General features: G+C 39.3%; 1 protein-coding gene across 3 annotated transcripts in view; it reads left to right on the top strand.

The window, feature by feature from the left end:
- Nucleotides 1-15,120, top strand: part of LOC111515852 (ATP-dependent translocase ABCB1) — a 58,788-nt gene that overhangs the window by 30,342 nt on the left and 13,326 nt on the right. For 2 of the 3 annotated variants that reach the window (XM_074182686.1, XM_074182688.1), the window contains exons 9-17: nt 828-1,202; nt 1,429-1,618; nt 3,631-3,716; nt 3,779-3,928; nt 4,125-4,229; nt 8,118-8,279; nt 8,334-8,537; nt 10,452-10,693; nt 14,642-14,801. In XM_074182686.1, coding sequence (XP_074038787.1) covers nt 828-1,202; nt 1,429-1,618; nt 3,631-3,716; nt 3,779-3,928; nt 4,125-4,229; nt 8,118-8,279; nt 8,334-8,537; nt 10,452-10,693; nt 14,642-14,801 — 1,674 coding nt within the window. The remainder of the gene's footprint in view (nt 1-827; nt 1,203-1,428; nt 1,619-3,630; nt 3,717-3,778; nt 3,929-4,124; nt 4,230-8,117; nt 8,280-8,333; nt 8,538-10,451; nt 10,694-14,641; nt 14,802-15,120) is intronic. The other variant, XM_074182687.1, reaches the window with a different exon arrangement.

Below are 15,120 nucleotides of genomic sequence, written 5' to 3'. Positions count from 1 at the left end.
AATGAATATGGGGTTAGAGGTGTGGCTCTCTCCCTTCTCACATCGTATTTACAAAATCGAAAGCAATATGTCGACCTAGGAGACAATGGAACGTCTAATTTAGAGCCTATAGTAAACGGTGTTCCGCAAAGATCTGTGCTGGGACCTCTCCTATTTATAATATTTTTTAATGACCTTTCCTTCCAAGTTCTGCCCCATAAATGTGTTGTTTATGCCGATGACACATCTATTGTCTGCTCAGGCAAAAATTGCAAACATTTATTGAAAATCTCTGAACTTGCTGAAATCCAAGCTGAAAAATGGTTCAATGCGAATCTTCTCAAACTTAATATGAGAAAAACCCAGAGACTGATATTTTCTTCCAATAACATGCTTTTGGAAGGAAAAACAGCCCAATTACTTGGTATAACTTTGGATGACTTCCTTAATTAGACATGTCATATTGATTAATTAAATACGAAATTATCCAAATATCTGTTTCTGTTGAGGCAATTGAGAAAATTCGTTTCTATTGATACTTTTCTCGCTGTCTACTATGCCTTTTTCCTCTCGTTCATCAGCTAGGGGACACTTTGGGGTGATTCTACTTCTGCTGGAAAGATATTTGTAACACAAAAAAAATCAATAAGGATAATTTCTAATGCTGAATATCGGGACACATGTCGTCTATTGTTCAAAAAATTGGAAATCATGACTCTTCCATCGATTTTCATTTTTCAGTCACTGCTGGAGGCAGTGACTGAAAAGAGTGTTTGGGAAAAGTGCTTGTTTTGCATTTATTTCACGCGAGAAATTGCAGTTCCACCAGTTCCAAATACAATTTTCAGATCTTCCTTGACGACATCGACATACGAGATCTAAACCCCAGCTGGTTGAAACAAAAAATTGGCGTCGTTAGCCAGGAACCAGCCTTGTTTGCTACTTCGATTGCAGAAAATATCCGGTATGGTAAGTTGACCGCTACTCAGGCAGAAATAGAAGAGGCAGCTAAGAAAGCCAACGCTCACAAGTTCATCTCAAGCCTACCGCATGGTTATCTAACAATCATCGGTGAAAGAGGAGCTCAGCTCTCTGGAGGACAGAAACAACGGATTGCCATCGCTAGAGCTTTGGTGAGGAAGCCTGAAATACTTCTTCTAGATGAGGCTACTTCTGCTTTGGATACCACCAGCGAAGCGGAAGTCCAGGCAGCTCTGGATTCGGTGAGTTGAAAGAAGAAAGTAATTGAAAGTTAGTGACGAGTTGCTATAAGGTTCAGCTCAGAGGTTGTGGGTTTGAACCTTGTCTACCAAGATAACGACTTTCATTTCTATATGTTCGATTAGTGGAATTGGAATGTACTAGGACTCATTTACACTTTTAGCACTCACTCTTTTCACGTCTTATTTTTATTGTATGTATCTATTCACGAGGCAAACCTATTTTTAGATCAGTGGCGAGTGTACAACAATAATAGTGGCTCATCGTCTATCAACCATCAGAAACGCGCACAGGATAGTCTTCATAGCCGACGGAGAAGTCAGAGAGATAGGAACCCATACTGAACTGATGATGAAGGCAGGTGCATATTACAGCCTGGTGAATTCTCAAGGACTGACGGACACGAGTGAAATGCAAGGTAAATGAAACTTCTATCGTACAACCTTATATCTGAGACTGTTTTGAAAGTTCTCCGAACTGGTAGAACAATAGTTGAAAGAACTTTGTCTAACGACTTTCCTCTCTGTATGTTCCATGAGTGCGTCTGGCTAGCATCTGTGCTACTTTCACCGTTCTTTGTTTTTTCTCCAGATGTTGACAGATGTATTGTTTCACCTCCTAGGTCCTAGGTCCTCTGTTTTGGTCCTATTGGATAATCCAACTAGGGTAATTTCGGGTTTATATCCAACCCTTTTTTTGCTTTTATCTTTTTTGCTGGTATCTTTTTGGCAACACTGTTTTTGATAGATCACGCGTGAATCGTGTCTTGTGTCATTGTCAAACTTGTTCAGTTTGGTCAATATTTAAACTATGAATCGACTTATGAATGAACAACGCTTGCAAACTAATGAATTTTATTATTAAAATTCATGCACGGGGAAGAAAGTGCATCGTGCACTTCTTCCGATTCATGGGCAGTTTCGTCGACCTACTGAGGAAGCTGTTCGAAAGCGTGTGACTAAATTTCGAACCAGTTCAAATTATTGGACATTAAATCATCAACACGCATACGTAGAGTGAGGACCGAAGAAAATATTGCGGCTATATCTGCCAGTATTCGTGATGACCGTGAAATGTCGATTCGCCGTTGTTCGCAGCAATTGGACCACTGTTACACCACTACGTGGAAAATTGTGCGGAAGGATTTGGGTGTAAAACCTTATAAGATACAGCTGGTGCAAGAATTGAAGCCACACGACCTCCCACAACGTCTAACATTTGGTGAATGGGCTATGGCAAAGTTGGAGGAAGATACACATTTTCATCGAAAAATTGTGTTCAGCGACGCAGCTCATTTCTGGTTGGATGAATTGCAAGAACTACCGATGCATCCCGAAAAAGTTACTGTTTGGTGTGGACTATGGGTCGGTGGCATCATCGGGCCGTACTTTTTCAAAGACGACAATGGCCGGAACGTTACTGTGAATGGCGAGCGCTACCGTGTGATGATTGACGACTATTCGTTGCCCAAAATGAAAGAATTGGACATGCCTGACATGTAGTTTCAACAAGACGGTGCCACATGCCACACGGAACGCGAAACAATGGCCCAATTAAGAGCCGCAATTAGCCGCCTAGATCGTGTGATTTAACGTCTTTGGATCATTTCTTGTGGGGTCATGTTAAGGCTCATGTCTACAGGGATAAACCAGCAACGACTGACGCTCTGGAAACTAATATTGGAGCATTCATGCGTGAAATACCGGTCGATATGTTAGAGAGAGTGTGCCGAAATTAGACCTTGCGCATGGGCCATCTAAAGCGGAGCCGCGGACAACATTTGCATGAAATCATCTTCAAACATTAAATTATATTGATCGTTCTATCGATTCCAATTAGGATTTCATGAATTTTTTTAAATTTTTTGTGTTGTTTTGAAAATCAAATCCTATACCTTTAAATAATCACCCGATAATATCATATTCACCAGGCCTGTGTATTTCTCCACCCTAGAGTTGTGGACTTCCTAGCTCCTCTATCTTGGTGAAATAGCCGAATTGAATATGCTTATAAGTCGTTCTTCGTTGATCCATCTTGATATAAAATTGAATGTGCTTCGGTGATTCAAATGTAATAAAATTCAAGACTTGTTACTTGCGTCTACTGAATATTTTCTTTTTACTTACCTTGTGGAGTTGACATCTCCGCATGGAAAGTTCAAATGTTGCAATCAAGTACTATTGCTGATGTTACTTCGAAACAGTGATATCTGCTACTATAATATGTCATGAAAGCATTGCTATGGGGCTCCGGCCTCACCCAATTCTGATGACCATGAGTTTATCGAAAGTAGAAGCAATATTTCTGTTCCAAACTATCAAGTTCTGGAGCATTTGGTTTCAAAATTGATGTGCATCGAAGAGGGATAAATACACTTTGGAAATTAATATTTCTAAGGAATAGTGAACAATTTTGGTTCTTTGATTACAGGAGATAGAAGACTGAGTAAGACCTTGAGTTGGTCAAATAAATCTGAACATGTGAATGAAGAAGAAGAAATCGAGGAGGAAGTATCTGTAAGTTATTTTTTCGTTAATTTCTTCAACTCAACACCTTGGTAATTATTTATTTTTTCGAGGAGGAACAAACTCCAAGGCAAGGTGTGCTGATGAAAGTACTTAAAATGTCTGCACCAGAGTGGTACTACATTGCCATAGGATGTACTGCCTCCATCCTCACAGGTGCATCCCTACCAGTTTATGGGCTAGTCTTCGGAGACATAGTGGGAGTAGGTATTTTCGCTGAAGTTAATGCCCTTTTGATTGGATCATTTGTAACACGACGCGACGGCGAGATAAACGTCCAGCGCTAAAACAGCAGCTCAAAACATGAGTACCTGATTCATTCATAAATGCACCAAATGGTTGAATTGATTAATACGACTAATCGTCTCTGATTTTCATATTTCATCCTCGTTTTTGTAGGTTTTAGCTATTGAGGACAACGAAAAGGTCAGATCAGAAACGAATATGTTTTGCCTGTATTTCCTGATACTTGGAATAGTTACTGGACTAGCTACGTTATTTCAGGTAAATTCATTAAATCAACAAATATATTAGACAGATTTACTCAGAAGGAAATGTGGATTACAAAAATGATTGTTGAGAAAGCAGGATCATAACGGTTTACTCTGCCAAATGATTCATTGCAAACCTCACAACTCACTAGAAAAGTTGCGACCTTACCTATGAACGTTTTTTCTCAAAATAATTCCAAAATCATTCTCGATATCATCATGTTAGTTGAAGCCACTCTGTATAATATTTTTGTATACAGTGCGTTAATTTTAAAACTTACAATGGTCTATATCTCACGAACGCAAGCTGATATCGAAAAATGTTTGAAACAGTTTCTAGGATAGTAAGGGGGAACTGAAGTGACATGAAAGAGAACTCACCCCCATCAACCCCCTAGACCCCACCCACCAAAACACAAAAAGTTCAAATTGCAAACTCCTACTTGTGATACATCATTGAAAAGACTATAAAAATACTATCCAATGGTATAAATAATAATTGTACAGGGTGAAACAATAATTGTGAAACTCCGGCTTGAATGAAATATTTAATGAGGTTTTTGTTGTACTGCAAATTTATTAAAAATGTCAATTAAGTAAATGTTCAATGTGGGTTCCATTGTTTTGTAAACAATAATACAGCCTATTTTCAAATTCTTCACGAACTTTGGCAAATGTTGACAAATATACATTGTGTAGGAGCCGTCAGTGATAAAATCTTAGGTACTACTTACAAACTAATGGGACATGTACTCTTCAATAGTATAAAAACTATGAGAACATAAAAAATATTTCAAGCGATATTTGAATTCGGCTTGAGACCTGCTCTCCTTTATATTCATTGGCAAATGGTTGAATATTCGGGGAGCCATCAGATTTGGTGAGTTATAAGCCAGCTTTGTTGTGGCATATGGTACAAACAAATTATTATTTTGACGAGTATTCACATTGCGGATACATCTATTCATCAGAAAGATTTCATTGTCATTTTTATAATACATGTAAACACAGTTAAAATATAAACAAACAAGGCAAAGTTAGAATATTAAAATTAACGAAAAAATTTTTGCAGGAATCCCTAATTGACAATCCTGTTATGGTTCTCAGTATTCTTTTTTGCACTAGGAATACCTCATTCCAACGTGACGATAATCCCCAGAAACATAGGCCATATCTGAGTCTGGACTCAACTTGAGCATAATACAGCGTCAGCAACTGACTAATATTTAACACTTGTCCTAAATTTCTGAGCTGAAATGTTATCGAATTCAACTTCTTCATTGAAAATTCACAATGATTATGCCAGCCTAAACATTGGTCGATATGAAGTCCCAGGAACTTTCGGTGCCTGTCGTTACAGAATCTCCCTTCACATTTTAGTTTCGAAAAACTTCAGCACATTTCTCTTCCAGGTCAGAATCAGACCTATCTGAGACGATAATACAAGTGTCATCAGCGTACATTATTACTGTTTCTTCCGTATTGAGTTTATCAAATCATTTATATAAAACAGAAACAGTATTGGGCCTAATATGGATCTTTGTGGCACCCCTAGGTCCGTACAAATTATATCAGATCTCATTTTATTAACTTCTACAAACTGTTTTCTATGAGAGAGGTAATCCGATAAACAAGACAGCGGAAGACCACGTATGCCATACTTGTACAGTTTATCCTTTAGAATTTGATGATCTACACAGTCGAATGCTCTGCTGAGATCACAAAATATCCCAACAGGGCACTCTCCTGCATCGAGGCATTTGATTATTTCGTTATAGGATGAATGTATTGCTGTTATGGTTGATTTCTTATTTAAAAATCCATGTTGATTTATGGCAAAGACGTTATTATTATCACAGAACGGTATCATTCGATTGAAGAAGGCGTATTCAAAAATCTTCGAAAAGCAAGATAGGATTGTCACGGGTTTGTAGTTTTCCAAGGATTGGCAACAATTTTTTTTATGGATTGGAATAATTTTTCCCATTTTAAGAGGGTCGGGAAATGATCCAGTGGTAAAGGATAAATTCACCAAATAGACCAATGGCCTCATCAAGACTGGTAGACATTTTCTCAAAACAAACATTGGGACCTCATCAAAGCCGGAAGGATATTTATTTTTCAATTTTTTTTGTAAAAGGCTATATAGTAATGGCGCGACAGGCTTGCGTAATTCTTTCTCACAATTCACCAAGTGACGCAGGTTGAGTTTTATAAACAACTGACTTGGGGTGGCCCCACAGAAAAAAGTCAGGCGGTGCCAAGTCTGGGGACTTCGGTAGCCACTCATTGGGACCTCTCCTTTCAATCCATTTGTTCGGATAATCAGTATCCAACCAGTGCCTAACTGGAGCTGCATAGTGAGGAGGTGCTCCATCTTGTTGGAAGTGCAGCAAATCTTCATCTACAGCTAGGTTGCCTTGGTCGTCCCTTTGGATCTCTAATTCATGCATAATTAAAGGTTCGATGGTGTTTTCCAGCATATCGGGATAAATGTCGCCACATAAATTGCCTGGTATGAACAAGGGACCAATTATAGCATCGCCTTATATTCCTGCCCAAACATTCAGTTTTTCAGTATATCGAGTGTGACCTTCTCTGAATCGATGAGGGTTCGCATCACTCCAGTACCAAGAGTTTTGTTTATTTACATTACCATTCAGCATAAAAGTACATTCATCACTGAAACGAATATTTTTCAACATTTTCAGTTCAACGCGAATTCTTTCAGTCTGGATCATCATCGCCTAGTTCTTGAAGAATTTGTGTTATGTACGGGTGAAACTCATGTAATTTCTACACCTTTCTAACCGATCATGCGAAACTCCTGTCACTATAGATACTTGACGTGTTCTCCATTGCAAAATTTTCAAGGATCTCAATTTGGGTTGCGTCATTCAGTAATCTTGGGGCATTCCTTTTTTTATTTTGCACTGATCCCGTTTCTCTGAACTTTTCAGCTAAATCGCGGACGTACACGTGACTTACATTTTTGTCCGCATGCCTTTCATGAAATATTTGAGCTGTTTTTGAATAACAATGGTTCTGGGAGGCAAATATGAAAATTATCTCCACGCGCTCAGGTATACTGTAAACCATCGTGACACTGACAGAACCCAAAAAACAGATCTTTTCAACTTGTTTTGCAAAAACGGCATATTAAGTTTTTATTTAACAAAAAAGTGTTGACGGACACTTTTAAAATAATAGTCCGGGAGGATAAAAAAGTCATAGTAAGCCGGTTGATATTAAAGTTCGTGCAGACTTTGACAATAGGCTGTATTATTGTTTACAAAACAACGGAACCCACTTCGAATATTTACTTAATTGACATTTTTAATAACTTTGTAGTTCAACAAAAACCTCATTAAATATTCCATTAAGGCCAATGGTTCACAATTATTGCTTCACCCTATACAATTATTATTTATACCATTGGATAGCATTCTTTATAGACTTTTCAATGATGTATCACATGTAGGGGTTTGCAATTTAAACTTTTTGTGTTTTGGTGGGTGGGTAGGGAGTTGGTGGGGGTGAGTTCTCTTCCATCTTTTTTCTATCCTAGAAACGGTTTCAAGCATTTTTCGATATCAGCCGTCGTTCGTGAGATATAGCCCATTGTAAGTTTTAAAATTGACACACTGTATAATAGTGTTATGTAACAAGTCCCGAGAATAAAGTTTTTCTGGACAAGTAGACAAAATTCTAGGACCAGCCACTCCTGGAAGTTTTTCATTACACAAAAACAATGACAACAACCTAATCCGGTAAGTACTCACTTCCCAGACTAAGTCGGAAAATTGCTACTTTCTCAAAGAAAAATCGTCCGGGAAGTGGGTTCTTGCCGGACTGTTGCCAAAAAAAAAAACAATTTTCTCTGATCTGTAATCTAACTCAGATGTTCTCTTTCACTGTGGCATGTGAGAAACTGACATTGAGGCTGAGGAAGAAGACATTCGAAGCCATGTTGAAACAAGAAATGGGGTGGTTCGATAGGAAAGAAAATGGCGTTGGAGCTTTGTGTGCCCAACTTTCTGGAGATGCTTCCAGCGTCCAAGGGGTAAGAGAAATCACTGTTCGTGAATTGTAAGTGGTTGACGTTAATGTTTTTCAGGTAGCCGGTGTACAGATTGGCACGTGCATGAACTTTTTATCAACATTGATTCTAACTGCAGCCTTCTCGTTTTATTATGAATGGAAACTGACCCTCGTGCTGTTGTCTTTTTGCCCATTCATATTCTTTTCCATATATTTCGAACAGAAATCTCTGCAGGCGAACGCTCTGAAAAATCAAAAAATGCTTGAAAAATCTTCGAAGGTAATAATTTCATAATTTTATATTGAAGTTCTGCATTATTTTCCAATAAACTTTGATTCAATTAGAATAAAATAATGACAACCCACATGAATACCTACATATAATAGTGAAAAGTAGTATATGTACGTGGCTTCTGTGTTATAACCAAAAAGAGAGAGAGAGAGAGAACGCTTGTCTCTATCTCTTTTGGTGCCGATCCTCAACAAAACTTTTCTTGAATGAGTCAGATTTGCTTGAAAGAGTCATTACTGGTGACGAATCATGAGTTTATGATTATGACATCGCAATACGAAAAAAACGCCAAGCATTGTGAAAAAATCAATTCATGGATTTTGCATCATGATAATTCACCTTCTCACCCGTCATTGCTCGTTCGTGCCTTAGCCATCATATCAACCAGATTTGGCCCCCAACAACTTTTTTCTGTACCCAAGATTCGAGAGACCCATGAATGGAGGTAGAAACCGAATCGCTGAGAGAGGAAAAACCAAAAAGTGCATATCAGAACTGCTTAGAGGTTTGGAAAAACGCTGGTGCAAGTGTATTATATCAGAGGAGGACTGTTTCCAAGGAGACAAAATAGAAAATGATGAATATTTCTTGAGAAAATTTGAATATTCGTATATGTAAGAGTCTACGATGTTATTACGTACAAAGGCTCAGCAATTCTCACTATTTTTGACGTATTCAAAAGACACTCTACTGTGAAATTTTCACTAAACAGTTTTACACAGTAAAGACACGCCCGAAGAAACCATTGTATGAAGAAACACGTGTGGCGTTTTTGTAAAACTCTTAGGAGAAAATCTCACCATGAAGTGTTTTTTTAATTAGTAAATTATGGATTTTCATCAAGTACCGGCCAATCTCATATCTCAATATTTTTGGAACTCATATTGCTGATCAAACTGGATCAAAGGCTTCTTGTATGTGCCCCCCAAGCCACCTCCGGGGTTGAGTGCCCTGAGATAAAATCTTCTTCACACGGTTACTGTGTGCAGAGGCTTGAATCTCGTCCATCCACCCCTTCTCATCCTTCAGTGGACCTCAACCTGCTGATGGGCACAGCACAGCAAGACTAACATCTGACATACTACGGTCGAAAGCCAGCCTTTGGGTGCTTCCACTTTCTAATCTATTATTTTATTGAATCGAGACTTTACTTGAATGTAATTATTGCATGGGGCCCCCAAAAACTAACCGGAGACGAGTGTCTTCAGATCGCGAACAAGTGTTTCTCAGTGTATCTGCAAAAGGAATGAGTTTGAAATCTGGTTAGAAAGTTTTTATACTCACCGGAGCTGCCTGGTAGCGACTCTCGGAGTTGGTATCTGATTCCTTGTATGTACAACAGGACCATGACTGTGTTATTTCCCTGGTGAGAGAGTTCATTTATTTTGAGGACCAGCCAAACGACCTAAGAGGTTCTGTTGCGATCTTTCCTGTAGTTGAAGTGTTTTTCGAAATGAGCTCTATCCTTTCATTCAGGCAGAGAAACCTTTAAATAAATCAAACGAAGAAATGGATCCGTAGTTTTCAGTAATATTCTTTGTTATGCATTTTTTGTGAACGTAAACTATCTCCCAATAACAATAGTAGTGTGAAACTTGCTTGAGGGTGTGAAACTCTGACTAGAATTCGGAAAAATATCTTGGTTTACTGTGACACCACTTCTTCTGAATGAAGACCCATTTTGTCTGTAACCCTCTTTTTTATTGTATATCAACGACTTATTGGAAAAAACGAAGAATTGGATATTATATTGCTTTGCTGACAGCACACTTGTTATTCCATTCGGAGTCTACTTGTGTTTTGTCCTTATATACTCATATTTTCTCAATTCTTCTCTTGATGTTTCTAAACTGTTAAATAGCGTCTTAGCCTATACCAACTGATATTTGGAATGTTTTACAGTTAGCCGTGGAAGCCATCGCCAATATAAGGACAGTTGTATCTTTGTGCTGTGAGTCTGTTTTTTTGGAACTGTACGTACAAGAGCTTCAGCCATATCAAAAAGTTGCAAAGAAGAAATGCCATTTCAGAGGTTTCGTAGTAGGCATTGCCAGAAGTCTTCTTATATTTGCCTATTCAGTGGGTATAGTTTATGGTGCCAAACTAATAATCGATAGGGAGCTGGATTATGCTACTGTTTTCAAGTAAGTATTCAAATTTTTACCTGATATTTCAATGTACCAATTATAGAATGGAAAAAACCGTTTCATTGTACTTCATTATAATTTTTTATAATGAAGGGGTCCAAATCTGGTGGATATGGTGGCTGAGGTGTGATTACGTATCACTTCTCGCAACCGGCGCATAACTTTTGGATAATATTCCATATTGACCGTTTGACCGTGGAGCCAGAACTCCTGATACACTTTGCTACGGTGATTGAAGAAAACAGTGAGCCAAACTTTGACATCTGATCGAACTTGGCGTGCTTTTTTTGTTCTTGGCTCTCCTGGACTCTTCCATTGGGCTCATTGGACTTTGGTTCAATGTCGTCGGTGATTTTTGAGAGGTATAGGATTTGATTTTCAAAACAACACAGAAAATTTGAAAACATTGATGAAATCTTTATTGGAATCGATAAAACGATCAATATATTTTAATGTTTGAAGATGATTTCATGCAACTGTTGTCCGCGGCTCCACTTTAGATAGTCCGTGCGCAAGGTCCAATTTTGGTACACTCTCTCTAACATATCGACCGGTATTTCACGTATGAATGCTCCAATATTAGTTTCCAGAGCGTCAGTCGTTGCCGGTTTATCCCTGTAGACATGAGCATCAACATGATCCCACAAGAAATAATCCAAAGGGGTTAAATCACACGATCTAGGCGGCCAATTGACGAGCCCCAAACGTGAGATAAACTGTTCACCGAAGGCGGCTCTTAATTGGGCCATTGTTTCACGTGCCGTGTGGTATGTGGCACTGTGTTGTTAAAACCACATGTCAGGCATGTCTGATTCTTCCATTTTGGGCAACAAAAAGTTGCGGTAGCGCTCATTTTCACAGTAACGTTCCGGTCATTGTCGTCTTTGAAGAAGTACGGTCCGATTATGTCACCGACATAATCCACACCAAACAGTGATTTTCTCGGGATGCATTAGTAGCTCTTGCAATGCTAGTGGCTGTTCTTCACTGCAGATGCGGCAACTTTGCTTGTTAACGTATCCATTCAACCAAATGTTAGACGTTGTGGGAGGTCGTGTGGCTTGAATTCTTGCACCAGCTGTATCTTATAAGGTTTTACATCCAAATCCTTTCGCAAAATTTTCCACGTACTGGATTAACGGAGGCCCAATTGCCGCGAACGAAGGCGAATCGATATTTCACGGTCATCACGAACACTGGCGGATACAGCCGCAATATTTTCTTCAATCCTTACCCTACGTATGCGTGTTGGTGGTTTAATCTCCAATAATGTAAACTGGGTTCAAAATTTAGTCACAAGCTTCTGAATAGCTCCCTCAGTAGACCGACGAATCTACCCATATATTGAAGCTCAGTGAAGAAAGTGCACGATGCACTTTCTTCACTGAGCTTAAATTTTGATAATAGAATTCAATAATTTGCAAGCGTTGTTCATTCGTAAGTCGATTCATGGTTAAATTATAGACCAAACTGAACAAGTTTGACAAAGACACAAGACACAATTTACGCGTGATCTGTCAAAAACAGTGTTGCCAAGCAAATCCAGAGCGCCGTTGCCGTCATTCCACAATTCCTGAGCGATGCTCATGCGACGGTTTTTATGGGCCAAATTTAGCAATTTTGGAAAGAATGTCGCTGCTACACGCTTCATACCTGAAATTTCTGAAAAAAACTGTATAGCATGAGCCAACCGATATGTTGACAATCTCAGCAACTTCTCTAATAGCGATTCAACGATTCCTCACTTTCTCAGCATTTTCACCGGTTGTTGATGTGCTGGGGCGTCTAGAACGAGCGTCGTCATTCAAATCTTCCGGATCTTCTGTGAAAAGTTTGTTCCACTAGTAAACTTTTTTCTGACTCAGAGTACAATCATCGTATGCCACTGTCAACGTTTCAGCAGAACTGTCAAGTTCTGCTGAAACTGTGAATATACATTCCAGGCGAGTGTACCAACATAGAAAATTTAAACATTGCCGAGCCCGCGAAATTTGAACATTCACCATATTTTCTGAACAGACCTGGTATGCTGATCAAAATCGACACAATATCAACACACCGTGATAGTAAAGGCGATGACATTACTCTTTATGAAGACGCCATGTATGGGATCGATAGCAGACTCAATTCTTGAATATCGAAAATAAATGGGGATCCCGAAGGCGGTGGTTGCAAAGACATGCTTTGTCTCTGACTTCTAGTTTCATTCAACACACTGTGACGTGAAAATGAGTCGAGGACTCAAATCTATTCCTGAAAATTCAACGCAGTTAGATTTTCCAGTTTCATCATCGTTATCCCTGATCTCTTAGTCAGATGTTGGATTATGTTCAATTCGTATAGACATGTATTGGATTTTACTTGCATTGAGGAGTGATGAATGGTTGAATGGCCAGCCAGAGAAAATTCAAAATAGAGTTGACTGTGTTTTTAAGAATATTTTCATCCTCTTCTGTGAAAAAAATAGAGTCATCTGATTCCAAACTCATAAATTTTTAAATTGTATAATGTCATTGAATCATCTGGAATCCCACCTGAATCCAAATTACTGAAAAAACTGTGGCCGAAGGCTTTACAGAAAACGGCCCAAGCGAAGCTCTCTGTTTTACAGAGACAGGCTTGTCTGGCTATCAGTGGTGCCATCAGTATCCACACCGTCAGCAGCCATGGAGATCCTTCTAGATCTACACCCTCTCCACATTTTTCTGGAGAGAGAGACTAGATGGACTGCATACAGACTTGTGCACATTGCCAAGTCGAATCAATTCAATGCAGAGTGAAACAGACTGTTGGTTGACACTGGAAGTCACAGCATTCTGAAAATGACCTCTGATTTTATGCCTCCAACTGTCAACTACGAACTGCCTTAAAAAGTACTATTCCCGATTAGAGAGGACTGGATCCTCCGGGAAAAGGAAATATTAAGAACAGATAGTTATTGGTTCATAGATGGATAAAAATAACTTTCCGGTTCTGGTGCAAGTGTTTCTAGTCGCAGATCCAGGACAGATATATCTACCTGCCTAGGAACTTATGCGACTGTATCTTAAGCGGAAATATACGCTAATGAATTGTGCGGAGAGATTGGATAAATCCAATTTCATACACAAATCAATAAAAATATCCTCGGACAGTCAAGCGGCGTTGAAAGCTCTTGGTCCCTACCGAGCAATGTCTAAATTGGTAGCAAATTGCCAAAAACGACTCTCGTCGATAGGAAGAATTAACAGATTGCCTCTGGTCTGGATTCCTTGCCATACTGGCCTGGAAGGCAATGAAGCTGTTGACTCCCTTGCAAAGGAAGGTGCTACAAGCAGCCTCATTTGACCAGAACTTGTCATTGGCATCGGTTTAGGCTTTGCCAAACAAACATTGAACACCTGGATGGCAAGAAGATTTATGGACTTCTGGCAGAATCCTCCAGGATTGGCCCACTTCAAGGCGGTTATTCACCCTTCGAAGCTTGATACTAAACAGTTGTTGGACTACAGTAGGGATGGACTACGATGTCTAACAGGCCTTCTTACAGATCTCTGTTATTTGAATCATCATAGGCAGAGACTCGGACTGTCGGAAAACAGTGGGTGTCGCCTCTGTTTGGAAAATGATGGAACACCAGAGCCCTGCCCCGCTAGGGATCGAATCAGGTTTTCAGAGTTCGGCAGAGCTGTACTCTAACCATCTGACCTGAAAGACCACTCACCATACAAACTAATCAGTTTTGTTAAGAAGCTGGATTTATTCGATTGAGTATGAATAGGCGTGACCCAGAATAAACCCTTGCGGTTTGCGGTGAAGGGTCGAATAAACCCACTTACTTTAGACCCAACCTAACTGACTGAAGAAACTGATTGATATTTTATGGGGTCTCCAATGAGGTAAAAGTTTTCACAAAACGCTAGTTTTCATTAGTTTCTTTCAATATTTTTTTCATGATAATTTCAGAGTCTGCGAAGTCATGATTTTTGGATCTTGGTCTATTGGAAACGCTATGTCAATAACTCCAAATTTCCAGAAGGGTCTTGTTGCGGCTTCTAGGATAATTGCATTATTGGAAAGAGTTCCTCTCATTCGGAACATCATCAATCCAGTGAATTGTGCGTGGGTAAGTTCCAAATTAATTTTTCATCAGTTTCTATATTTGAACATGTTCATTGAAGAAAACAAAATCCGAACTGGAGGGCCAACGTCGAATGAGTACTGAATATTCCGGCTGCTTTTGCGTCAGTGGTCAGCATCGACTGACTGGCGAGCTACTTGCTCACTCTTCTTTATAATTTCACAGTTTTGGTGTAGTTCATTCCAAACTTACAGGTGAAGACCTAGTGGCTAGTACTGAATCATTCATTGGGGTATTGCCACAAGAAGAAGCTAAGGAGATGAAAAGAGAATCTGCGCGTATCTTCCAGTACGCCAAGCCACCA

This window comes from Leptinotarsa decemlineata, unplaced genomic scaffold (genome assembly GCF_025532065.1).
Source record: "Leptinotarsa decemlineata unplaced genomic scaffold, Ldec_3_MD MMD2_tig00026328_RagTag_RagTag, whole genome shotgun sequence".
In the NCBI taxonomy this organism is placed as follows: domain Eukaryota; kingdom Metazoa; phylum Arthropoda; class Insecta; order Coleoptera; family Chrysomelidae; genus Leptinotarsa; species Leptinotarsa decemlineata.
This window is presented reverse-complemented; position numbering and strand designations above follow the sequence as displayed.